General features: G+C 40.1%; 1 protein-coding gene across 1 annotated transcript in view; it reads left to right on the top strand.

Annotated features, from left to right (window-relative positions):
* The window catches only part of LOC310991557 (transmembrane protein 132C), a gene marked incomplete at both ends in the record, with an annotated part of 260,708 nt that extends 254,434 nt beyond the window's left edge, over positions 1–6,274 (top strand). Inside the window, 6 exons of the mRNA XM_083979307.1 lie at positions 1,275–1,337; positions 1,933–2,061; positions 4,142–4,270; positions 4,419–4,715; positions 4,818–5,092; positions 5,647–6,274. Of these exons, the coding sequence (XP_083835433.1) occupies positions 1,275–1,337; positions 1,933–2,061; positions 4,142–4,270; positions 4,419–4,715; positions 4,818–5,092; positions 5,647–6,274 (1,521 nt within the window). The remainder of the gene's footprint in view (positions 1–1,274; positions 1,338–1,932; positions 2,062–4,141; positions 4,271–4,418; positions 4,716–4,817; positions 5,093–5,646) is intronic.
* Positions 6,275–27,455: the final 21,181 nt, after the last annotated feature.

Below are 27,455 nucleotides of genomic sequence, written 5' to 3'. Positions count from 1 at the left end.
AATCATTGCATTTTGTTACCTCGCTAAGGGCGGGATTGAGTTTGACGCCCCGATCCGTTCGGTGAGAGATTTTCTTTGTACACCAATCAGATCTGCCTGTCCTCCTGTCGCCGGGCGGAGTAGTACACTGCAACACAGCGCTCCTAATCTCTATCACTGTCTGTCTGCTGCTCCCTCTCTCCATCTGTACCCCAATCGCTTTTGCGCTCCGTCTTTCTGCCCCCTGTCACTTTCTGTCCTCTTCTATTTGTCATTGTCTCTCTCTCTCTGACACCTACTCCATTTATTTCTCTCTCGCTCGCTCGCCGTCTCTCACTTACACACTCTTGCTTCTCTTCTCATTCACTCTCTTTTAGTTCTTTGGTTTTGGCCTTGTGCTTTGTTTATGCTAAGTTGTCTTAGTTTAATGTTGACACAGTTGAGCACAGCTGGCAGGCAGACGGGAACTCTCTCTCCCTCTGTGTGCCTGTGTGTGTGTGTGTGTTTGTGCACACTTCTATTACTTAGTGTGTGTTACAGTGTGTAAGAGAAGTGAAATGACAGCAAAATAGTTTACAAACCAGTGTTTTTCTTTATTCAGAAAATACCAACCACATTGTCATGTGGGTTAAAGATGATAAATAACAACCTGTGCAAAGTAAAGACAAATCTGACTCGATGAGCTTGTGTTTGTGTGCATTTTGTGTGTTTTGTGTTTCCTTGCTTTAACAGATACTGTCAGACTCTGTTGCCCAAAGCTCTGCGGTGTTAACCGGCTCTCGCTGCTCCTCTGTCAGTGTTAAACACATCACTGCCACCTTAAGGCAATAATCACTGAGACAACAAAAGCTTTTTTTTTTACTCAAGCATCTCTCTCCTGTACGCTTTTGCAGAGTTTCCTAAAGTACCTGTACTTTCCTATTTCCTCCACCATCTTTTTGAGACACAAGCTATTGCTCCACATCACCCGTCAAAAGAACAGCTTGTCAGTCATGTGTGGGCTCAATACTTAAAACAAAACAACAGTGTTTTGTAGGATTTTTCCCTGTAAGGACCCACTGAGTGTTAGAGCTCATACAGCCGTCACAGAGTGCAAACAGTTAATGAAAGTTTTTTATAAACCTACCTTTGGATGAAATTGCTTTTGTAGATATGTATTCTCCTCCGCAACTCTAATAAAGCAGATTAGTTTCAGGTTGTAAAAAACTTCAGTAACGATTCAAACTTAATTTGAATTTGAACATCATGTCATTTCAGAGCTATTCATGTGTGTTTTCTTTTATCTTTGGTTGCAGGTTCTGTCCCCGCTATCTGACTCCATCCTTGCAGAGAAAACTGTGACCGTGTTGGATGACAAGGTAAAATGGCAACACTGCTTCATTTTATGTATTTGGGATTGTAGGTCCATTTTAGTGACACTTACTATGATTGTGTGTACTCAGATCCCATCTTGCACATCACTGGTTATACGAGGGGATGGTATTGAGCTTAATGGCCTAAAAATGAATGGAAGCAACATCCCAAGTGGCTCAGAGAGCGAGTAAACACATGTTTATTAAGGCCGTCCCTGTGGACACTCAATACACAGTGCTAGGACTAGGCAGTACACTATCAGGCCTTGGAGTGGTATAATAAGGCATAAGAAAGATAATGTGATTTTGGAGCCTTTGTAAGATCAACCATGAGGGTTCATTTAAGATTTAATTTTCATACTAAACATGTTCAGTGTATTAGAAATGTCATTTACCAGCAGAGTTTAATCATATTTCATTATATTTCAAAAAAAAGTGTTGAACGTCATTTACCTTCCATTATTTTTACACGCAAATAACTATTCTTTAACCAAACCATCCATTTATCCTTCTTTCCAGCGAATAACAGGGGCTCAAACAAGTAAAATTCAATATTTTCACTGCTTTTGTGAGTGATGTAGAGTTTCTTTTCTCCATCCAGGTCACCATCACAGACCTGGGAGTCCAGCTGGTTGCATCCCTGTCCCTCAGTATGACAGCCAGCCCAGGAAATTACCAGGCCATCCAGCTAACAACTACGGCTACAGACCTGCTACACACACCTAAACAGGTAGATAGACACACACACACACACACACACACACACACACACACACACACACACACACACACACACACACACACACACACACACACACACACACACGTACACATACTTACACAAAATATCTACATCTCTGCAAGATATCAGAGTTGAATTTATCAGATTATAAGAATGCAGCTTGCACATGTAGACACATGATAAACGCACATAAACACCTCACTGGGTTTGTATGTCTCTCTCTCACACACACATACACACAGAGATTCATTCTGTTTTTGCTGTATTTGTAGGGACACATCATTGAGATAATACATTTCCCAGCCTTTTACCTAAAATCTTAACCCCACACACACACACACACACACACACACACACACACACACACACACACACACACACACACACACACACACACACACACACACACACACACACACACACACATGCAACCTGATGGACTACATGCTAAACTGTTCCCATCTCTACACTATTACCCCTAAGGTTGTAATCTTAGATCTTAAACAGTTATTCTGTACTGCGGACATCATATCACTCCTATCTCATCCATAATCAGTTTCTCATTAAGAGTCCATAGCTTGCAGGCTATAGCACTGCTTGGCTACATTGCAACTACCTGAAGGTCTGCAGTTTGTTTTAGTTTGTTTTGTTTTGTTTTCTTTTAATGATTGTCCAGGCCTCAAATGAAATCCAATTAAAATCATACATTTGTATCGTTAACTAGAGAATAATAAAGCCAATTAATTTTTCAGTTAGTTTTCTGACAGTGCCCAATTAAAATCACAATTGAAACTACATGTGTAATGTACATGACCAACAAAATTATGATTATAATTAAATATATTAAAAATGTAGAATAAAAACTCCATTGTTTTAATTATACTTTTTCTAATTATCTTTTCACTCCCTTACACATAAGGATCCACTGTCTGCAGAAAAACACACTCCTAAACACACCTGAGAATCACACACTCGCCACATAAACATATACTAAGAGCCTACCATGTAGCAAGCTGTTCCAGACTCTCTAATCACATTGCCAAGGGTTATTTTATCACACTATCTCAAGCTATTATCCCTCACACACTCTCCTCCCCCGAGCTTCCCCTCTCCCTCATTTTTTTTCCCTGTCAAACAATACCCCACGTTATAATTTCTCTCCCAGGGCTAATTGGACGAGAGGCAGCTCATTACGATTAAAATATAGATCTGATCCTGCATTTTATTCAAACATTATCTATGCCATTCACTATTGCCTGCGGTAAAGATGACGTGGCTGTGAGGAAGAGCAAGATGCAGGAGGAAATAGGCTAAAAAGAAATGAAAAGTAGAAGACTGGAGGAAAAGGGAGGGGTAAGAGAATGTGGGAGGTAAGGCAAAATAAGAGTTTGATGTGAAAATAAAGGGAGGGAAGGAGATAAAGTGTTATTCCTCACGTTGGAGCTTAATTACTTTTGTAGGCAGGGTTTTGTTGCCTTATACCTACACAATCTTTTCTGTGCTCTGATTAAAGAAAGCAACGGTTTCTATCAGGGGAAATTAGTGAAGGCAGGATCACTTAAAGACAAGCTGAGAAAAATACACTCTGCTCAACTGTGTTTACTTATGGAAGAGCTGCTGCTAGAAGAAGACCAACAAAAAAACATATTCTTCTCCAGAGTATCTGACCTCGTTGTACTGAAGGACATATGGAGGTCAATGGAGGAAGACAGGATGTCTGTCTTTGTGTCTCATGTGTTTGTTTCCATTGTATTTGAGATGCAAACAGCTGAATTGTCCAGAATATCACGCTGAAAAGCAAACCAAGGCCAGTGAATAACTTCACCTCAAATACTGTCAGGAGCAACTTTGACAAAAAAGAAGCTAAATAAGTCAAAATGAAAACTGTGTTACTGTCTTAGTTATTGCAACAGTGGCACAGGAATCAATCAGATCAATTAATAAAATCAAGTTTCATCTCTCTAAACTCTATGAGCCCAGTGAAATGACCACCACCAGTATTAATGTTTGAATGGTTTGCATTGACTGTTGTTGTTATTGATTTATTTTGGGTTTTGGTGTCTTTCAGGAAGCTGCGATCAGTGCATGGATCCAATACAGTGACGGTTCAGTGACTCCACTCGATATCTATGATGCGAAGGACTTCCTCCTCTCTGCTGTCTCATTGGATGAGAGTGTCATCTCCATAACCAATCAGGTACTGTATGGGCAGATTCCCTCACTTTATCAGATGTATGAAATGAAAACTGTGGATGCTAGAATTCTTAGCCTGAAAATGCCTCAGAAGATGTAAAATCAGTATTTGCAGATGTTGGTGTCATGTTCACGTCGTCTCTGTCCATTAGGAACAGCACTGGCCACTTGTGGTAGCAGAGAGCGAGGGACAGGGGCCGCTGGTTCGTGTAGAGATGGTCATTTCGGAGACCTGTCAGAAGTCCAAAAGGAAGAGTGTGTTGGCATCTGGAGTTGGCAACGTGTTGGTGAAGTTTGGAGCAAAGAGCGAGGAACGAGGCGAAGCAGGAAGAGGCGGTCAGGAGGACGGAGGGGGGATGGACAACAGCACCAGCGAGCACCGGACAAAGGACGGAGAGTGGAAGTCCAACAGCGCAGCAGCGGATCGAGAGGAAGGCGCCATGCGGAAGGTGAAAAGAAGCGATAAATGAATGTGAAATTGAACATTACATCATCATTGTGTAATAAATAATAAAGTAATGTGTCTAAAAAAGTCAATTTCCTCTGACCAGGTTAGCACAACAACCAAGAGCACAGTCACCCACCGTGCTTCAGGTGGTAAAGCTGCCAGCGGAGGCAGCAGCAGCAGCCGTGGCGGCGGTCCAGGCCAGACGGGAGATTACAGTGGCTACCCAGCACAGGTGGAGGTGCCAGGGACCGGGGACAGCGAGCTGACCCACACCACCAGAGGCCTGTCGGACCTGGAGATTGGGATGTATGCCCTCCTGGGGGTATTTTGTCTGGCAATACTGGTCTTCCTCATCAACTGCGTTAGCTTTGCTTTCAGGTAAAAAACACTGGAGAGATATGAGGTCATAATGTGGACCATCATGAGACCCTGAAAGACTTGTGTACCAAGAACCTGAGGTTGATGGATGGGCATTTGCAAAATAATTGAATGTTTTAAATGTTTGTTATTTGTACAGTATCAAGGCCAATGACAGGAACTTGTTGATTGCACATCAGAAGGTTATGGGTATAGGGTTGACATCCATAGCAGAAACTGGAGTATCAAAATGCATAGCTGGTTCATCACAGGAATAATTAAATGGAAAGAGAGTCAAGAGACATATGGTGAATCGACAAGGGACCTCTCCCCTGTCAAATAAAAAAGTTGTTTCCCTGCTTTCAGTTCAGTCCCTGAATATTTATTCATAATATTAGAATAATAAATGCTCTGAGAATATATTATTTGGCTTCCATATTGTTATTGCATTGGATATCAAGTGTGCAATGAGTAAGAAAAGCTTGGGAACCACTGGTCTAAGAAAGTAAATATTATCAAGCCTGAAAAATGTACTTGTTTAAAGTTGTACTTTAATGATCTCCCTTTGTCTGCAGATACCGACACAAGCAAGTCCCCGTTCTGGAGACAGGTGGCAACATGAACCACGCCCACGACTGGGTGTGGCTGGGTAACGAAGCCGACCTTTTGGCCGACCACTCCGACCAATGCCAGGGCGGGCTGCCCGATGAGTGCACCACCATCATCGACCGGAACGAAGGCGGATACGAGGAGAACAAGTACCTGCTGAACGGAGCGGGGAACACCTTGGTGATGGGCGTGGGCACGGGCATGGGCACGATTAGTGGCAGTGGTGGCACAGCTGGACACCGGGGCATCACCCATGGACAGACCTTACCCAGATCTGTCCCAGAACCGCATCAGTGCCTTTCAGCAATCACCAGTGGTGGCAAAGACGCCGCCGGCCAAGCGGAGCACCTGAATAATTCCCCCCGAGCCACGGCCGCAGCTGCAGTCGCGGCTGCCAAACGCAAACGAGTCAAGTTTACGTCTTTCGCCACCGTTCTGCCCAATGATAATTTGGGCGGGGGCGGCCCGTACACCAACTCTTCAGTCCTGGTAACCAATGGGAGCGAGGATGACATCAAGTGGGTGTGTCAGGATATGGACCTGGGTCAGTCTGAAATCAGAACCTACATGGAGAGGCTACAAGACAATCTGTGACTGATGGGAAAGAGACTGAGAAATGGAGGGGCAGAGGATGAGTGCAGGCGGGGGGAGAACGGACAATGAGTACAAATCACCTGTAATGCCTTTGCAATGGATGAAGGGAGGGAAAATGGGAGGAATATGAGACCAGGAGAAGGAACACAAAGTGTGGCGAAGGTTATTGCACAGGGGACGCTTAATCTAGCTCCTCTTAGGCTGTGGGAAACAAACTGTCATCACTAGCTCACACTGAGATCAACGGTAGCAAACAATAAATAACATTATGAGTTTATTTTATATTATTTATTCTTAAAATATGAGTGTAAAAATCAGTAATAAAATCACTATTAGTTATGAATGTTTATTTTCAGAGTTCCAGTAAAGCATTGAGCTTTACAGTAAATTCAGGGTATGTTACTGGACAAACATTATCAAGCCACAGTACATTTAAAAGATGGCAAGGACTTACCGTACATCATATTGCCAACACTGACGGTGGCGGTTGATTGATTATCTTAGAGATGAAGTAATAATATACAAACCTGCCAAGTCTGCTGAACCACCACTGTCTCTGAAGGACAGGTGCACAGCAAAGATACAATCTGTTCTTGTTCTGTAATATGACCCATCTCCTTTTGGCATTGCTCATCAGTAAGAATATAACATGTAAAGAAAATATATATAGTACATATATATATATATGTATTCCAAGTACTCCGACTACAAATTCAGGCAGTCAGCAGTGGGAGCTGCCATCCAGCACTGTATTCAGGCAAGTCCTCAAACAGAATGTGTCAAGAGTTGGAAAATGATATGCCACACAAAAAGACTCTTTCTCCCTTGGATCCAAGACAGAGGCATTTAATCTTGCACAATTACAAACATGAAAGGACATCAGCCATATTTGAGGCTTTCTCCCCGAATTCAGATCCAATCCTACAACCCCCCCCTCCCCACAAACACACACTCCCCCCTGGCCCCCTTCTCCGTGTCTGTGACTGGACAGCAGTAGAAACTCTGTGAACTGAAGTACACAGTGAAATACTGTGAAATACTGTCTGTAAACTAAAATGGGACAGACCGAGGTGTCTCATATAAAAAGGAGGCTGCTTGGGCTTTGCAAAGCCTGATGGAACACTCAGTACTGAGGATTATTTAAAATAGAAACCATGTAGGCTTCAACACAGACCAGAGTACCTACAGTGTTATACATGGAGCCAACTGGATATTTCTGAATGACATTACAATACAAATGAAAATGGAGCGACTCTCTTTAGATATGGGTTCATGAAACATGTTTGTTCCTGCTGAGCTCTTATTATATACATTTTTTCCTTTTTGTTAGTCCCTTTTTGATAAATAGAATGTTTTTATTATGTTTATCCTTATGATTGTTTTCCTCATTTGGGAAGAAAATTAATTGTAGCTTTTTATTTCAGAGATTTATTAAGATTTTAAGGATATATGATTCTTTCTTCTTCTTTTTCCTCTAGAGATCTATTTATTTAAATTAACATTAAAGAGGGTGAGGAAGGGAAGAAAGACTGAAAACTGAAGACCTGCTGGTGACTGATAGCACATACAGTAGAGAGAGTCAGTGAATGGAAGGAGACGGAACAGGCAGAGGCTGCCTCACCTTCGTTAAGCTCAGGTGACGAGTCATGAAGAACTGACAATTTAAAAAAAAAAGGAGAACTGAAAGATTGTCAAGACTGCAATATTTATTTATAAATGTGTTCCTGTTTCAGAGTACACTGTATGTTGTAAATAAATAAACATGCTTCAAAGTGCTTGTGAATAAGATTGCAGGTCACTAGCCAACAACATGGTGATATTTTGTACATTTTACGGTGCAAATATGGTACACAATACTATCTACCACCACAATGTGAAAGTGATTATTATTGGTTCTTATTGGTTCTTTTTTCTAAAGAAAAAATTGTTCCTGTCTTTGTTTGAAGTATTGAATGAGTTCTTGTCTTTGTACAGGGTAGGAATCAGTTTACCTCCATAATGAGATGTTAAAATGGAGGCAATCCATCTTTGTATCACACTCGAAATTTGCTTGAGGACGGTGAGTCGGAGAGAGATCCGTTTCAAGAAAGGAAAAACCAAATCAAATGTGAGGATGTTTACCAGTGGGCAAGTCCAAGGGAAATCAGAGGGGCAGAATCTGGATTACTGCCAAAACTAAGCATCTCTTCTCTCAATCATTTGTTGAACAAGAAACAGAATAAAGGAAAATACACACATTGAAATCACCAACCATGATGTTGGGTCTGAAACGGAAAAAAGTGGGGATAGAAAGAAAACAAAGTTTGGATATAGACAGATCAGAGACCTGAGCTGACTCCAAAACGGGGGAACTAAACAGGCTGCACAGCCTCCACCAAAGCAATAGATATTTTTGACTAATGATGGCGACTATACTGTATTTCCTGGACACATACACATTACTTCATCTTGCCTACTCCAACGTAGCAACAAGACTGCTGTGAAAGGACAAGTCGAACAGATACAAGTTCAATAGCCGCTTAAGGTATAAGTGTAGCAACGTTTTCAGATGAAAAAACCTTTTGACTCTTAACATGCTAGAACTGTGAGTTTGATTATACTTTACAGCCTGTGAGACCTATTCTACCTGTTGTATAATTTTAAAACTGTATGGATGTCAACTTAAAAAAAAAACCCACACAAGGTTAGTTTTGAGAGATTATTTTGGGGGTTGTTTCAGCTTTTATTTGATTACGAGTGAAAGACAAATCTATACTGCGTGTAGCCACTGTGGAAGGGCTGCGACTTACTGCCTGCTGTCTAAACTACTGATGAACTTTGGCTCGGTTCCCAAGAGAGGTTGTTTTAAAAGCATAAACATTTGGCTTCCTTGCAGCTGTTAGAGGGTTACTTAGAAAGTCCAGAAGAATTATTATTAGTTGTTTGCAACTTAAAAGTTGAGGTTTTTGTTAATTCGTGCTTCAAAATATTAAATAGAATATTTTTTTTCAATACTGAGACCTCTGAGTGCAGAGACAAGATTTGTTTTGGGTTTTTTTTTATTTATTTTTGTAATTTTTCCATATTCTTCTCAGAGGCTGTTTTGCTGGTAGTTCAGGAAATAGATGCCTCATAGCTTCTGGCAATCTCTCTACCACATAATTATATTCATATTTAACCAGTTTGAAATATCAGTGTTGTGCCAGTGATATTCCTACAGCCCAAGGACAAAGTAAGGGTGTGGCAGTAATGGAGGAGACTGGGCACACACGATTTTCAGTGCAGACTTTTCAATGAAAATTTAACTTCTTCAAAACTTATTTTATTAATTCATCTGGTTTCATATGAATTTAAGTCAGGACGCACTCAGCCTTGTTATACACATTTGGTCTGCGAAGCGGCTGTGTATATGGTGCTGTTAACTTTCTGAGAGGAAACCAGGAGAGCTTATTTTCAGAGGATGGTTTTTACATTATTAGACACTGTTGATGTCTCCTCCATCCATCCAGCAGTTATACCACTTATCCTTTGAGGGTCACATGGGGGCTCTAGCCAATCCCAGCTAACATTAGATGAAAGGTAGCTCTGGACAGGACGTCACAAGTCGTATTACAGGGCATATATGTCTACTCTCACAGCCTTAGAAGTGCTGCATACTGAAACACACATATTTCAGTCAACTGGTTTTCAGACCAATGCATGTAACATGCAGAAAGCATTTAAACCTCCCACCTCTCTGGAATGAAGCCAATGCACAGCAGTAGTTCACCAGAAGAAGCAGTAAACAACACAGGCCTTCTACAGCGTTGACATCTGACTGCGTTGAGTAACCATTAAACCATTACAAGACAAATATATATACTCTCTGAAACAAAATACTTATATTCAAATGGTGTTCAGTTGTTATGTAGTTAGAGTGGGAGCAAGACATGAGCAGCAGTTGAACATGCTACAGGTAGAAGAGGTGCTATAGTGGACAAAAGCCCGAAAAGGTTTTTATTTTTGTTGTTGTTTAATTTGTTTTTCTTTTTGCTATTGTCATTGTTTAAACATGGTTCTTGGAGGCCAATAAAGACCCATAACCAAAAACTAACAGCCTGCTCCTTTGTCTTACAATAATGTATCTTGAGTCATAGTAACAGTGAACTACAGTACAGCTTCCTGTTTGATTCTGTTTAATTTTGATTCAAAACACTAAATCCCCCACTATATACTTTACATTGCAATATTACACTTTTGATGTGTCATGGGGATGGTAATGTACTGTATAGAGTACAACCACACCAGGGGACAGAGTAGCTGGAAACTGAGTCATCATCATTGTATAAGTAGGAGACATGAAAGGCCACATAACACATATGAAATTAAAAGCTGACTATTTTATTATAAAGGAAAGGAATATAGCAATATACTTTGACTCAAAAAATGAAAATATGTTTGGTGTCTTCTAGGACCCCCTCGAAAATGAGATGATTCATCTCAAGGGGCTATCCTGAATAAATAAATTCAAAATTATTGTGTCACTATAAATACACATACATGCACATTTAAATGATGTAGTCTAGCCTAGCTCAATTGCCCAGAATAGAACACATTGATTCCCAATTACTTGTAGGCCTACTGATAAAGATTTTCACTGGTGTTTTTGTAAAACAGATCAACAGTGACTAAACCATTAACTGGGAGTATACACTGATCATCCATTACATTAAACCAGGTGACGGGTTTTAGTCGTGGGAGATGAAGGCGCTTCTTCTGCAGCACACACCAGAAATGACTTTGCTCATGATGACTAAGTCACTATATTTAGTAGAAATTACCTAACAACTACAGTACAATATTGTCTTTTTTTTTCAGTGACATTCAGTGAAGCGGCTGCTGTACCTCTGGGTATAGCTCATCCTTGGAGATCCCTTTGCTAAATTTGTCTGGGCTTTAATTGTCAAGAGTCTGTGAGCTGCTGCTTGGAGGCCCAGAGGGAGTCATGATGATGGAGAAAAACATTTACATCAAAAGTTAATTAAGATAATGCTTTGTAGCCCACCGGATTGCCATGAATAAGTATGAAACAAGATATCCGTGATAAAGTTTACATTTGATCTTAAGTGCCTCTGTCACCCTGTGGCAGTCAGCCCACCATCTCAAAGTGTGTAAAGAAAAGCTGTGTTATGAAAAATGAGGGAACAACATTTTCTTTAGATACCGGCACAAATCATCTTCTCTCTTTTTTTTCATCTTTTCTAATGGGATGTATTGTAGCTGATGGGCTGTGGTCAGCCAATGTCCACTTGAAACTCTGTCATCAGCTTGACCAGTTAACAAATACATGGTAAATATTACAGTCTCTTACTGCTGTGCTGACATTCTTGTTGTATTAAGATTGCCACTCGCTGCTGCGTTCAAAGGCATGATACAATGACGACATAAGTGAATGTAGCTTGACTCTGTGTTGTGCATGGCATTCATCTGCAAGGACCGTACAGGCTGAATTTGAAGCCCACAGGCATATGAAAGGCGTGTCCCATTGGTGAGGAAATGTGACGAGTGGGTTTTGACAAGCAAACAAAATGTATGCACATGTGCAAAAACTGTGTATTTGTCGATGTTGAATCTGTCACTCACATCCATGCGTGACTCAGAGTGCACTGTTTGTCAGCAGGCTCTTGTCTGCTCATGTAATGGTGAAAATATAATCCCAAATAGCAAACAGTGTATTAGTCATCTCAGTGTTTTAATCTAACCTTAATCTGGTGCTGCAGTTTGCTTGAGATGCAAATGTAGAAAAATCCATCCATGATCACTCAATTACATCACAATTGTAAATCCACTGTAAATGCCCTTGATGACAAAATAGAAACTGCAGGCTCCAAATCATTAGATGGAAAAAGATAATCAACCAACTTTTCAAAGAAAATGTGAAACTAATTTGGCTTTTCTTTTCTGGAGGTCTAGAATAAAAATGCAAACCAGAGAAGAGCCTGGCTTATTTTGTATATCCTTGGAAGCTTGAAATAATAGATCTTTTTAGTTCATTTTTTTCCCACTGGCGCCCATAGCTAAACTCTTCTCTGGAGGAGGGTCTGGCGAGCGAGACTAAACCTCTCCTAATAGAAAACTGGGGGAAATGTGGTTTAAGTCATGATATGAAATTTTTACAAAACATAAAAGGGAGCTGAATGTCTTCTGACACACTGCTTGTTTCTCTGAAAGTCCCACCCCCTTACTTCGCTCTAATTGGTCAGGAGAGATGTCTATCAACAAGCTGTGAGCGCGCTTTTTCTAAAATGCGTCATGACGTCTAACGTTAGGTGACGTTGTCCAAACTGTTACCTGTTGTCTGTGTGAGGCCGCCATTTGGTAGCGGGTAAATTGAATACAACCGAAACCTGGAGAAGCAGGTGGTGCAGATGCAGCAGAGAAGAGAAAAAAGTGGAGCTTGCTTGGATAAACACTCACTGGAATATCTGCTGTGCGTTTTCATGAAGACATTTGTAAAAACAAAACAAACAAAAAAAACCTTTTGATTTTGGTGGCTTGAAGACCTTGAGGACCATAAATAATGGAGAAACGGAAACGGAGAACCAGATATCTACAACTTAAGAACAGGTAGGAAAACCTGCTAGCTACATGCTGGCTTTGCTTGTATCAATTGCTTGCAGATGTTAAAACCAGTCGGAACAGTTAGCTACATTAGTAGTAGCCTACTTTTATTTTTTTTTATGGTTTTGTTTTGTTTTACATTGTAAGAGCTCACCTGGTAAAGATGTACAATAAAGGTAAGACCCTGAGGCCAGTTGTTAGCTACTTTTTGCCAAATATTCAGACATTCATATCACTTTTACCCTATTGTGAACATGAACCTGTTATTTTCACTTTGTGATGGACCCTTCAAATTAAAGGCCATAAACTGTGATGTAGGCTAGAGGTTACAAGCAGGCATGACCTCATTTAGTGGCTCATGCTAAAACAGCAGTGACAACTGGGACCAACTGGCCTTTGTGATTAAATGGTCCAGAACCATCAGTGGTAAATTGACCTGCATGTGAGGGGAGATGGATATAATAAAGAAAAAAAAGAAGGATCACAAACTGGCAAAGTGTATGAATGAACTGTGATTTCAGGTCTTTATATCTGTGGCAAATCAACAGCCTTCACTTTCTCAAGTGCTCTGTGGGGGCAGACAATAAATAGAACAATTTTCTGGGAATGGGACCGAGCTAGACAGGACACAATAAGTGACTCCACATGATAACAGTAACACTGGCAACTCCCACACAGGCATGCAGCATTAATACCCCTGCTTCCTTTATCTTGAGAAATGCCCACTATCTTTACGTTTTGAACACCCTTTTCTCAGGCTTTGTAAATGTTCCAGTTTTCTGCCTTTACAAATAGCTAGATACCCTTTTTTTGAGTGAATCTTTATGCCTCCCCGTGGCCGGAGAAATTACCTATGTTTTGGTTGGTCCGTCTTCTTCCGGTGAGCAGGATATCTCAGGAATGTCTTGAGGAAATGTCTTCCAATAGGCTAGAAAATGTTCACTTGGACTAAACTGATAGATTTCTGTGGTCGAAGGTCAATGTCATTGTACAAATTGAAATTGCCAAATAGTCTTTATTTAGATTATTATTATTACAAGGAGACTGTGGCAGGGGGGCGAGGGACTGTATGAGTTTCGCTTTTGCCATGCACTGCTGTCATGCATGCACACTTCTGTGTGTGTGTGTGTGTGTGTGTGTGAACGCCAGTAACAGAAAGAGCGCTATGCGGAGATGAATGAACGGAACCATATTGCGTTGGTCGAGCCAAAAGCCAGCAAATCTATTCGTGGCGGATGTAATTTATTTGTGGCGGACCGCCACGAATAAATGAATCTATGGGAAACACTGGGTTTGCGTTCACAAATGCCAAACTCAAACAGTCCAAAAACTGTAAACAAAAGTCACATGGCACAGAACGCAACCTAACTCAGAAAACAAATCTATTATCACTTTACACAGACTTTAAGTTTTCACTATATTTGTACTTTTTTTTTTCTCCGGAGGCTCAGGTTTTGCAACTTGACTCTGCTTGTGTGTCCCTTAAACACACAGAGCCATGTGGATGCTGCACTGAAATGTATTTTACGCCCCAGTGAGAATGCAGCTATTGAGAGGAGCCAGACTCATGAGGGAAAACAAGAGCACTAGTCCAAATCTAGACCCTTATTACTCTTTATGAGTAGTAAGGGTCACATAGAGCCTCTCAGGCCATTTCTCCAAATATCACCCCATTTTCCTCTATCACACACCACAACGCTGATGTTCGAATGCTTCTGTGCGCGCGTGTTGTGTTTATGAGTGTATTTGTTTCTGCACTGGCTTTCCTATCCTTAGGGGGACCAACATGTTCTATAACAACAACAGGAAGTTGAAGGCAAACCTCCAAAGTGAGGACATTTTTGTTGTGGAACGACTTTACTATGAAAGGTTGAATGCAAGAGTCATTTAGGGTTAAATTTGAGTTAGACTGTTATTCATGTGGTCTTCAAAATTGCACACAAATACAAATACATGCATGTGTTTGTATGCACTATTTGTCTTGTCTACCTTGGCTTTTCAGTGTGTCTGCACACTTGTGTGTGTGTGTGTGTGAGCGTGCATGTATGTAATGATGAGACTATCTGTTGTTGTTATTATATAATAATACAGAGTCATTTTAGAGGGAGCGCAGTAATGATGGTATCACCTTTTCAAAAATAGTGCCATAGTGCTTTTGTCCATTACGGTAAATACACCTTGTACACTTTCTTTCATGCTTTCATGGCACACAAACACACATACAGTAGAACACACACACAGAGAGACCAAATCCACCATGACTATAATACACACCTTTTATTTTGCAGGAGAAGGCACACATCATCAGAACCCTTCATATCCAGTCTCATACAACCACACAATGAAATGACAAAAACATACAGTGTGTTCGCAATACAACTGAAAATAACAGTTATGTGTGTATATGTTTATTCTCTTATTCTGATGAAGCACACTCATTTCATTCCCTTTTGAGGGCCCACAATTATTTATCAAAAGTAGACGTTGGTTCTGTAAGGGTGAAAATTAGCAGCTTACAGTTTACTTACCTTTTATTTATTTTTTTCCTCTGCTTGTACTTTTGATTCTCTCTAGAAAGGTTTTACATGGAGATGATCTTCTATGTGAAAGCCCTGTAGGTGGTAGTTGGCTCTAGCAGCTGGCATAGACAAACTGTGGTATCATTTTTTTTTATTGGTCTCTCCCTTTACTTTAGTAGTCAGTTCTTAATCTAGCTGCTGGAGTTTTACCTATTTTCCAGTTCAAATTGCCTCTGTTGGAGCTTCATTTCCTCTTCCTCCTTCTTTTTCTGGCAGTTGTTAACAACCTTGAGGTGCAATTAGCACCACCCTCTGGACTGGAGTGTGTTCAGACCTGGATGGATGTAATCAGATTTACAGAGTCAATTTGGCTAAGTGTGGCAAATGTGTTTTTAGATCATATTTTAGCAAGAGGCATATTGAATTTTGGTTAAATCATCTAACTGAGGTTTCCTGGCTCAGTTCCTTCGCTTTCCTTTTCTCTCTCGTAAATGACCTTTGTCCCTTCACCTCTTTGCACACACTTTTCCTCTAACTATTCACACAGAAAAATCAAACTCATCTCATCATGCATCTGCCTCTCTCACTTTGACCCTCCATGCCTTTGACTGACTCTGTCTTGCTCTCTCTCCCTATCTCCGTCCGTCTCACTCGCCCGTGCACATACAGTATCCCACTCCAATTTAGCACTGCTTTCCATTAACATGTGTTTTGTCCGTCCCTGCAGGCTCTGCTCTGCTACACTAGTTGATTTACAGCTCTTATCAAATACATATTGCCAAGCGAGTGAGACGTGCAACCTTTCATTTGCACGCCGCCGCCCTGCAAATTCGACACGCTACATTAACAAGAAAAATGACTGCTGCTATGCATGCCAAGAGCCCGTGTGTATGTGACTGTGTGTGTTTGTGTGTGTGTGGGGGTGTGTGTGCTTGTGTGTAAGAGAGAGTGAGACAGAAAGATGAATAAAAAGTGCTGTGGAAGAAAATACTGTACAGTAAGTGTGTGTGAGTTGAAGCTTCAGCATCTCTGTGGGTGAGAGAAGAGGGGAGAGTGTGCACATTTCGAAGTTGCGTAATGTATGGCTGCAAGTCTGTGTGTGTGTAACTGTGATGGAGTGTGTGTTATTGAAGGAGGGAGTAAAGCCAAAATGACCCTACAGTCAGGGTGTCCTGCGTTCCCACTGAGGGATGCCAATGGGACCTTGGATGTGCAGAGAAAAAATTAAAATGAATAGAGGGAGTCCTGTTTTTGACTGATCTGGGCGCAGCCCAAAAGTTGAAAAAGAGGTTTTAATATATTTGTCCTACACAAAGTTGGTTTCTGATTTGTTTATTTTGTACTTGAGTATTACATTTTAATGCTGAGAGAAAGTGTACATTTTGTGTGTAAATGTTTGTCAGTTATTGGACTTGTTACAAGTTGAGTTTTTCTTCACACACAGTGGCTAATGGATGTCTCTTAACCCGTCTTTTAACCCGACCACTGAGGCATAGATAGAGTGATGAGAGGTTGAGAGATAAAATGCGTATGTATTGGCATGGATTCAGTGTGTGTGTGTGTGTGTGTCTAGCCTTGGGACATTCAGTCCCTTAAGGCTGCATTGGCTTCGGTTTGCTAGTCCTGAGAAAACCAGAGTGGAAATGTAATTATAAATCTGTCTCAGAAACTGATTATATTTGCTAATAACATGAAACTAATACATCTAGATTCAAAAATGGGATTTCTTGTTGATGTTAGTCAGCTTCATGAGCTAGATTTCTGGCAGTAATAAAGTAACTCTACCACCATGTATTGAGAAAATCTCCTCCATCTTGATAGTCATTTCATTAACCTCTCCATCACCACTGGGTGTTTTCCCAGTGGATGCAAGAATGTTAGCGGGAAACAATATTTTAACATTAAGTTTATTTAATCAGGCATGTACAACACCTAAAGGCGAACTAGTATCTTTATTTAGCATAAATTTACAAAAAACAAAAAGTCACGGCTTTGCTGTTACTATCTGGGACAGACTAATTATTTGCAAATTAGTTTGCAAATTTAAATCCTAAACTGATAGCCTGCATTTAATGTGGTCAGAATAGCTGTTTTGTCTTTTATCTTCCCTACGCAACATGCAATTATGTATGCATTTTGCCTGTGGTAAATCAGACTTTTCCAGCCTTAATTTTTTGATTATTATTTAATTATATTACAGTCTCATAAAATTTGAGACGCTTCCATAAGAGACAAAATAAGTTTTACAGCCTGTTTTTTGATTTTTATGTAAAGGTAAAACCAATCTTCAATGACTAAGCAGCATGTACTGTCGGTTACTAATCATCACATTTGACAAAAGCCTGCCACCAGCATTTTGAATGTCTTAATAAAGTGTTTCTCTGACATTTTTCCTTCCTCTTCTCTCTTGTGTTTGGAAGTTGTTGGATTCAAATTGAAAAGTTACCTTTGCAAGCATTTCTGCTTATGAAAACTTTGATTGTTAATGTCATAAGATACTTTGAAGTACTTGTGAGTCCACCAGGAAACTGACTTATCCCCGTCTGCTTTTCTGTCCTGTTTGAATTGATAAATGACCAATCCAACAGTTTATTGCAATTCAGTAGCTTTGGATACAAGGTCAGACCGCCAGACTATAGGCAGCTCTAAATTAACCCTCTTACAAGTTTGACTGCTGGGGAGGACCATCAAAGTTAGATTTTAAGATTATATGATTTGAAGAATATAATTAAGAATATACAGGAAGTCATTTCAATGTTGTTCTGTGTACATAATCGACTCATAAAGGTAACACATGTTCAGCCTTGTGTGTACTTTTTGCATTTGTTTGCGAGGCAAATATTGACTTGTGCAACATTCAGACACACAGATGTGTAATTTATGGCCCATTAATTGCTGGGTGACCTTTCTAAGGTTGACTAAGCTCTCAGTGAACTACAAACTAATAGATGCTTTGCTACCCACACACACATAAATAAGAAGCTCTTAGCATCTTCACACATCATGATCTATCATGATCCTAATATATTGTGGTTCACTGTTGTTCACTGTTTCCTCAGATATACATATGGAGATGCTGACTTAATGCATAGAAAACTTAATTGCACACTGTGTCAGTGCTATAGTAAGACTGCGTTTACACGTGCCCGGCTATTTTCATAAACGGACATTTCCCCCTCTCCGTTTATGAAAAACACTGCGTGCACACCAGTCCGTTTTCAGAAAACGTTTCGTTTACACTAACCCGTGTATATATGCCGTCAAGAGCATGCCAAACCTGTAGGTGGCAGTGTAGCGAGAAGCTCAAGCCCACGTTAGCCAATCAGAATCCCGCACATGATCCCCGCATAGCAACCTGATAGCAACAGCAACAACATAAACAACGTCACTTGCCCTCCTTGTGTGTAAAGTTTTAATATTTTTTAATGCGAGAAAGTAACTGTTTAGATGCCAAATATACGGCCAGTTTATCCAAATGACGGCTGTTTAGAAGTTTGCTCCGATGTTTCTCGGAGAGGTGAAGCTTTTTTTTTTTTTTTCGGAGAAGTGAAGCTCCACCTGTGGAGCAACGACCGGGACATCACAGAGACAGTGTCCGCTCTGCAATGCTGCTCGGTCGGCCAGCCTCTGTCATCCTCCCGGGGACAAAACGATCGCTAATTAACTTACCCGCAGGTTTTTAGAGGTTTACCACCGGCTGGTTAAATTATTTTTAGGAGATAAATGTTGGTCTCATTGATGAAATCTAACAATTGTGGCAGTAGCAGTTTGTTTGAATGAAAAGTGAAGCTTCATGTGTGTTAACTGTTACTGGACAGAAGAGCAGCCCAGCCTCGGGACTCTGTACAGAAATCACCCCATTTAACCTTACATCAATAAATAAATGTTTTACAATGAACACATCAGTCAATTAATTAATTATAATTGCTGCTATACCCCCTACGGAGGTTATTGCCTATCGTCTTAAATGTTTATCGTTTTTAAATGTCTGATTGTAATTCTATTTATTTAAGTGTCATGGGACTACGGATGGAAACTAGCTCCTAGCTAAATCCGACATATTTACTGCAATTAATTGTTGTTTTTTTGTATGTTCATGAATATGTGAGGTCCCATTTCAAATAAACCTTTAAATAAAAAATAAAAAATAAAAAATCAGTCTGCATTAAATTTTATCATTATTATTTATTTATTTTATTAAGTTATGTAATATGGTTACGGTTAGACGTCAGAGTCTGACGTCGGCTACCCAAATCTCCGTTTTCTCCGTTTTTCTCCGTTTACATGCAAACGTGAAAACGGAGTTTTCCAAAATCTCCACCCTGGCCGGAGTTTTTAAAAGGCATCGTTTTCAGGGGCGTTTTCTCCGTTTGCGTGTAAACGGAGGGTGTAAACGATGGTTAATGTCTCCGTTTTTAAAAATAACCGGGTACGTATAAACGGGGCCTTATATAGTAAATGGCCTCATTACGACTGGCAGACAGATGTGCATACACACATGTGCACATTGCACATACAAAATAAAATGTACCCGCTCACAAAATTGCAAAATCTACAGTACACACACATGCACATGTTTCTATTTCTCTGCAATTAAATCCACAGGTTCACCTCTTGCATTCACAAATACACAAACATACAGAATCAGGAGAGGGGTCAGACTGCAAGATGAGGTACACAACCTTGTTATATTTATACAGATACACACATACAACAAGTGGACTGGGAGAAGAGAGACACAAGCTCAGTTCTGTCGCTATTAAGCTAATGCTCCCTCACTTACACAAGCACACAAACAGACACACACCTCAGCTCCAGGTATATTCCTGTTCAGCCCACCACACTGACTGCACCATGTGTAATACGAGTCTGGCAAAGTTTGCCTTGATTTATGACTCTCCGTTTTTGTGTGTCTGCATAAGCCTGTGCTAATAAGCTATATGAATACAGTATGTTTGCATGTGTGTGTGAGCGCATAGATATGACTGTGTTTGTGTATGTGTGTGCGTAGGTGTGAGATGTATGACATGTTCGGTGAGATTCGACGCCCTAAATGGCTCCTCATCCATGCAGCTAGTCTCTATTTAATGATAACTGGAGATTCAACATAAGAAAGAAGGAACAAAAAAAACAAAGACATCAAATGGGATGTAAAAGAGAGAGGTAGAAACAGAAGAAGAGAATGAATTGGGAAGATTGTGAAAATTACAGATGCTGGTCAGAGCGTCAGTATTCTGCATACAGTATATCTTGACACCATCACCAGAACCTTTATTAGGCTATATGTAAAGGACTTTTTAGTGTTTTCTGGGTTATATAGTAAATACTTACCATTTTTTTAATCCTTTTTTTCCAACTGGTAACATCAAAGTCATTTTGTGTGTTTTTTTTTTTTTTGTCAGAGCCTCATTCAGATAAAGGTAGATTGTCTTTGCACCGAGAAGTCTCACAGCTCACCACATGAAAGAGGAAACCAAATAAGAGAACCAACGTGAGGATTTTATGCGAGGCAGTTCATGTGGCTAAATAGCTTAAAAATAAAAGTGTTCTGCCAGTACCTTCAGTAAATTGAAGCTAATGACGAACAAACAGAGCTCTGCCATGTGCCAGGACAAATATCACAGAGTTTGGCAACACTCTCCACTGAGCCATTTTGTTAAGGAACTGGACTTTCAGGACTCAGGCTGGGCAACGAGTTGGCCAGAAGGAAATGCAGTTGGCATTTTGAATAAACAACACCAGCGTGATGCCATGTGGCCTGAATACATTTAACAGTTCTTCCTAATGTTAGAATTTGCATGAAGTTTTCTTTTTTGCCAGAAAAAAAATGTGTTTTTAGCACGTCTATGTACAGCTGTGAAATGTTACTGGTTGTGTGTTGCGCCCCTAAGAATTGCCCTTATGTTCAGTTTTGATTGGTAATAGAAAGTGGAAGATGTAGGGTTGTAGAAGAAAGACCTAGAGTGTCATGTGGTCTGATTGATTAGTTGAAAGCAATATTTATGCAAATCATCAGTTCAGGATGTTTGATGTAGGCCTACTTTGTTGAAATCAAGTTATGACTAATATTCACCTACGGTAATATAAAGGTAAACTCCAGTTAAAAAGCATTAGAGCTTCATTACCTGCTCCGGGTCACCATGGTGCTGTAAGCTGTGACTAGCTGTGAATAGTTGTGCCTCGGTATGAGACTGTGGTTACTCAGGATGGTCAGCTGACTCTAACCCTGCAGCTGCAAAAAGGATGCAGGCTGACGATTTCAAAAGTTGCACAGTACTGTATCTCTTATTTATCCAACTGTATTGTTTCTGTGTGTGTTTGAATTCTAGAGCATGCAAATTTCCCCACGGGAACTGGTGATATCTTGGCGAGTGTGTGTTTTTATATGTGGGTTCGGCAGGTGTATGCACTACTTAAGTGCTGGCTGCTTTCTGTTTGTCCACACTCGCGTGCATCTGCGTATTTGTTGCTTGTATATCTCTGGTGGTCTTACAAATAGCTGGTACAAATTACATCCCAGCATCAGCCCTCTATCTCTCTGCTTGTGTGCGTGTGTGCACGTCATCCCTACATGACCGTTCTTGGTGAAAACTACTTTTCTTTGCTACGCTTGACGTTTCTCCACACTGTTTTTTGTCCCCCCTCTCTCTCTCATCCTCCCTTCAGGTTTGCTCTGTGTCTGGATACTGTATGCCTTATTTACATTCCCAGCCAGGCTGAGTCCCCTGGGAGTCCTGCAGTCGCCCAGCATCCAGCCTTGACGGAGACAAGCGATTCTGGCCTTACCCTGGCTCTCTCAGGTTTTGGCTCAGTTTGTCTTCTCTTCTTTTCCTTCTTGGTTGCAGTCTCTCTCTCTCTCTCTCTCTAGCTTTCTCCCTCTGTGCCTCTCTCTTTCTGTCTCTGCTTTTGTTTGCCGAGTAACTTGGACATTACATCAACCATAAGCTTTGTTAAACAAACAACAACAAAAAAAACTGTTTTCTGCCCTCTTGTCACAACTTTACCAACTGTACTACTAAAATCTGAAAGGAGTTATCGTGGTGCATTTCAACCCTGCATTTTCTGCCTCCTAGAAATTAGATTTATATTCAGCTAATTTCCAGCAGCAAATACGCTCTGAAGAAAATGTAATGCCCACATAATGAGGAAATGTTGTTAATTAATGTAGTTGGCAAGTTACAAAAAAAAGGAGTTGCAGTGGAGGGCTCGATTCCATCAAAATGGAAATGAGCTCTCCAGTGGACAGTAAAATCTGGCCAATCAACCATTTGGACCATTGCGTCTGCTTTTTTTTCTTTTAAACTGGTGGCCTTGCACCATCCAATGTCTCCTCTGCAGCGCTGTCCCTGCAAACTCATTAGGGATCTGATTTGTGCTGCTTGCCAGCAACTCAGAAATCTTATGGGATATTGTTATGGTCCTGTGTGACCTCTTCCTGTCTCATTCTGCACCACTCTCTCTGCCTTCCTGGCTCCCCCTGTCTCACTTACTGTGTCATATACTAGCTGGCTGTTTTCTCAGTTTCTCATTCTTTACTTTAATCTCTCTGTAATAGTGGAAGCAGGAATTTTGAAAGGTTATAGAAGTTTTTTTGTGATATTGCATTACAATGCATTACATCTACATTATCCCTTTGTTTCTCTTTTGGGTCAATTGACTTTATAAACGTTATCACCTTGAAGACTGAAAAAGCAATAACACCAGCACGCATTTAATACTTAAGAAAACAGAAGTAAACAGCTTTGGAATGAGTTTTATTTTGCCGTGCTTGACTGCATGTGTGTTTTTTAATATTTGTTTGAAAACATTGGTCTATTTTGCTTCCTCCCCCAGCTCCTGTAAGGGTTTTGTTTATGATCAGGACTTTAGCTTTAGAGTTGTGATTAGGGCTCTTATCTCTCTGGCTGTCACTTGCTTACCACTGAACTCCTACTGAGTCGAGTTGAACGTGGGGACAGCCTTGAGCTTTTGCTGAGTGTGAGAAGATGGCAGCAACGTTATCAGCCACATCAATGTATATTTAATGAGTGTGTCACTGATGTGCAGTAACACAGTAATTTGGGGATTTTTTTTCAGAACATTCTGAATGTGTTTTAATGTTGTTGATTCTCAAACAAAAAGATCTGGTTCAGTGTTAGATTACTGCCATAGCAACCTTCTGTTAAACTTGGCAAAAAATGCTTAGTAGCTCCATACATTTAAAGGTATTTTAAAGGGATAGTTCAACATTTTGGCAAATTTATCTCATAGCGTGGTGAATGTGCAGGTCACAATTTGTCCACCAGAGCGTTTTGGAGTTGTTTGATTGTGTATTTGTCTATAACCTCTGCACATGTGGCGCTTACTATACCAACTGAGCTAACCGACGCCCCAAGCCCTGCGATCTTAACTTATATCAACAGCCTTTTTTAATGTCTATCAGGACACTGTTTGGTTCTGTGTGTGTCCATCATCTTTTTCCAAAATTGCAAAACCCAGAAACACCAATGACGGTAAAATTATGGCCCAGTAATTGCAGTGGTGCTGGGTTTGGTCCTGGGATACCATCCGTCTCCAAGCAGCCAAACTACTTTTCAGGAAGCAACCACTGGAACTGATTTACCTCCAAATTTATTTGAAGCACCACTCTCTGCCTCCTCCTCTTTTTCATTTTTCTCACTTCTTTCATTTCATCTGCAAGTTTTTTTTCCCCTACATTTGGCTTCTCATCTTTTTCAATCTTTATTAAGTGTTACTTCTTTTTTCTGTTTGTCCTCCATCACTCTGTTGCTATATATTTTAAAAGTGAGTTTCAGACTGTGCCTTACCGATTGAATAAGTGGTAAAATTAGTTTACAGGTCTATTATAGCTGTTGGGACTGACCTGCTCTCTGCTTGGACTAATTAAGTTGTAGATAGGCCACATCAATTCTGGGTGTAAAATCATTCCGACATAAAAAGTGTTTGTCTGTTTTAACGTGAGGCTGTAAAACCTCTAGATGTGTGTGTCTGTGTGTGTGTGTGTGTGTTAGTGGTGAAGTTTGAAGCTCCTTCTTTGGAGAGGTTGATGGGATGTTAGGTTCCATTTTAGGAGGCAGCCATGCTTACAAATCGCTTGATGTTGTTTTGCTGCAGCAGAGGGGAAACATACACAAGAGATGAAAAGCGTTTGAAAATGAAGAAAAAAAATGAATGACAAAAGGTGAAAATGGGCTGATTTGGAAAAAAAGAGGTGTCTCTTTTGTTGCCTTCTGCCTCTTTCTCCTTTTCTTTCTCCACCTGAGTGATTGTGGCTTGCTGGTGTTTTTGATTGTACAGAGAAGCAACATCACCTTTTTTTCCCCATGTTGGTTTCCCACCCAGAATGCTTTCTTAAATTGGCGGATCAAAGCAGGAACATCAGAAAGTTTTTTTTCCATTGTTGTTGCTTTTTTTTTGGTCCAGACGAGTGAACAAAGAAATAATTTCTGCACCAAATCGTTTGCCCCCCAGTGAAAGTTAGTGTGTTTTGGGTTCACAATCGGAATGAAGAAATCTTATTTCACAGGCTCAGAGTGGTGACACCATGGAAGTGTCCAAAGCTGGCACTGCATCGTGCTGATTTGTCTGTGGGACATTGCATAATTTATGGGCGTAGATGATGTTACTATAAATGTGCTAAAAAGTGCTGCTTTTTTGTTGTTTAGCCGACTAGAGAGAGATGCTCCCCGGCAATGGGCTTTCTATTATCAAAATGTGATCAGTATGCACATGCTGAAGCCAGCTAAGGAACAGCCTATTCTTATGTGTACAGCTGCTCTTCATATTTTGTTGTCTGCACTCTGTCTGTAAGGTTTTTTTTTTTTTTTTAACATTTTTGGCTGGACCACAAAAGCAGAGCCAGACAGGCTGTAACACTGCAGGCTGTTGAGTCCTGAGTAATTACATTGCACAGAGTATTACAGAGTATTACACATTCTTCTGCACAAAGGACCCGTGTAGGTCTGAACATGAAAGGATATCTGGAGGGCAGGTGCTGGTCGTCATAGTAGCGTAGTCTTTGGTACAATGGTATCACTGCCTTAAGGAAAATGACTGTCAATAATCCTAATAACAATAGAGTCACTTATACCTTTAATCTCACTTACAAGGTTACTTACAAATCATTGATTTTAATAGGCTCGCACAACTTTATAAACTGAGATTTGAAGAAACCAGTGACAACCAGAGAGCTTTCAACTAGATTATAAAAAACACTCAATAAACAAAAGCATATTAATTGATCAATTAATACCAATAGATAATAATATACCGTAATTATATGCTCCAGTTTCAAAATACACACTCTTTAATTGAAGTTCACAGAAAAGATTTAAAGGAGGAAGTCACTTTTTTATGTTTTACTATCCTGTGTTTTTATTGAAGCTAAGATACAGCCATTGTGACTGTATCTTCCTTCGTCAGACTTCTGAGATTTTAGAATTTACATTGAAAAGCTCATTGTTGTTATACCATTAGGAGTGATGGTTAAAAGGACAGAAGTAGGACACAATTTTCATAGGATTCCCCTTTAACGCTAACACAGCCCAGCTGTCCTCTCCGAGGTTTGGCAGAGCCTAATTGTATGCGTACATGACATGGGGCATCTGGTGAGAAGCAGTGGCCTGAATGGATGCAGGCAAAAGGTCTCTGGTTTTTCAGTCACATGGCACTGTGGCTCCAACAAACCATTTTTATGTATTCCCGCCCTCTTGCATAATCAGTTGCAGCTGTCACACAGACATGTAGGTTTTCAACAAGTTTGTTTATTAATTCTTTCCACCCACGGTGATGCCATGTCTGCATGCAAGTAATGATGTTTTCATCCCATGAGAAGATCATTTTACCTAGACACACAGTAGATTTACATTTACACCTCAGTGCTTTTGGTTAAGAGTCAGTCACATTCACTGCGTGGGCTACTAGAGTGTGTTTCCCTCGTATCTGAACTGTTTTGTTTTGAAGACAGATTTTCAGGTACAGTTGTCATATTAATACCAGATGTAAATGGCGCCTGAAGGACCATTAACAGAGGAATCTAGCAGGAAAACAGCTCCCTTTGATCAAACATGGTTATGATAAATGCTGCCCCACTCTTGTGGCTTTAATTTCTATATGGATGTGTGAATTCTGCGCCACATTTGTTCAGGCCAATGGAATAATTATGTGACCCGCTTGCTGAGTTATTTGTCTGGTATATCCAAGTCTCACCAAAAAGTATTCCATCCTCCTATCTTTACTCAAGTTATTTAGCATTAGTTTATCTGACTTCCACCTTTTATTCAGAGGCAATTCAGTTTAAAAAAAAAAAAAAAAACACCAGTGAAAAAGATCAAAATGTTATGAAGTGAATATTTGTAAAATTTAACATTTTAGCATTGTAATTAAATATATTCAGTTATAGTTGATAAAATAAAATAAAAAACATGGACAAAGCAAAAAAGAATTAATGAGCAGTCGCAAACTATATTAAATCTTAAAATTTCAAAATGAAATGTACCATAAACAGATAATGAGTGCAGTGCCGGAAGAAAGTTCATAAGGTTCATTATGAGTTCTTAAATTTGGTTTTTATCATTATATTGGTGCTGCTGCGGTTGAGGGAGCAAGAGCCAAGAATTTTGCTTATAATGAAGATGCAATAAGGTTGATTGATTGACTTGATATGTTTTCAGTGAAAACCAAGATGTGATTTCCTTCACTATACTTGATATTCATTTTAAATGCATCAGAAAAAACATTCATTGTTCTTGGTAGTTATAATAGATTTATAACAAAATCTGTGATTGTGCTTAAACTAAATAATTAAAAAATGTAGTCTATGAGAAGACAGGCCATCAGGGATGAATGATGAACAACCACCTCCAACAACAAGACTAACAATAACAGCAAACGGACAAAACAATACTTTTGTTCAAAACTGGCCTTTCAAGGCGTCACAGACAGAAAAGGCACGAGGAAAAAATAAAGCAATGACTTATCCATTAAAAATGACCTTGGGGGAAAAAGAAAATAGTTTGATTGTACTTTGGCAAAGTTGATATCGAGGCTAAAAGTGATAAAAGTTCACCTGTTTGACAATACAG

This window comes from Trachurus trachurus, assembly GCF_905171665.1.
Source record: "Trachurus trachurus genome assembly, chromosome: 9".
Classification (NCBI taxonomy): domain Eukaryota; kingdom Metazoa; phylum Chordata; class Actinopteri; order Carangiformes; family Carangidae; genus Trachurus; species Trachurus trachurus.
The sequence above is the reverse complement of the archived record's forward strand: the minus strand, read 5'-3'. Positions and strand labels throughout refer to the sequence as shown.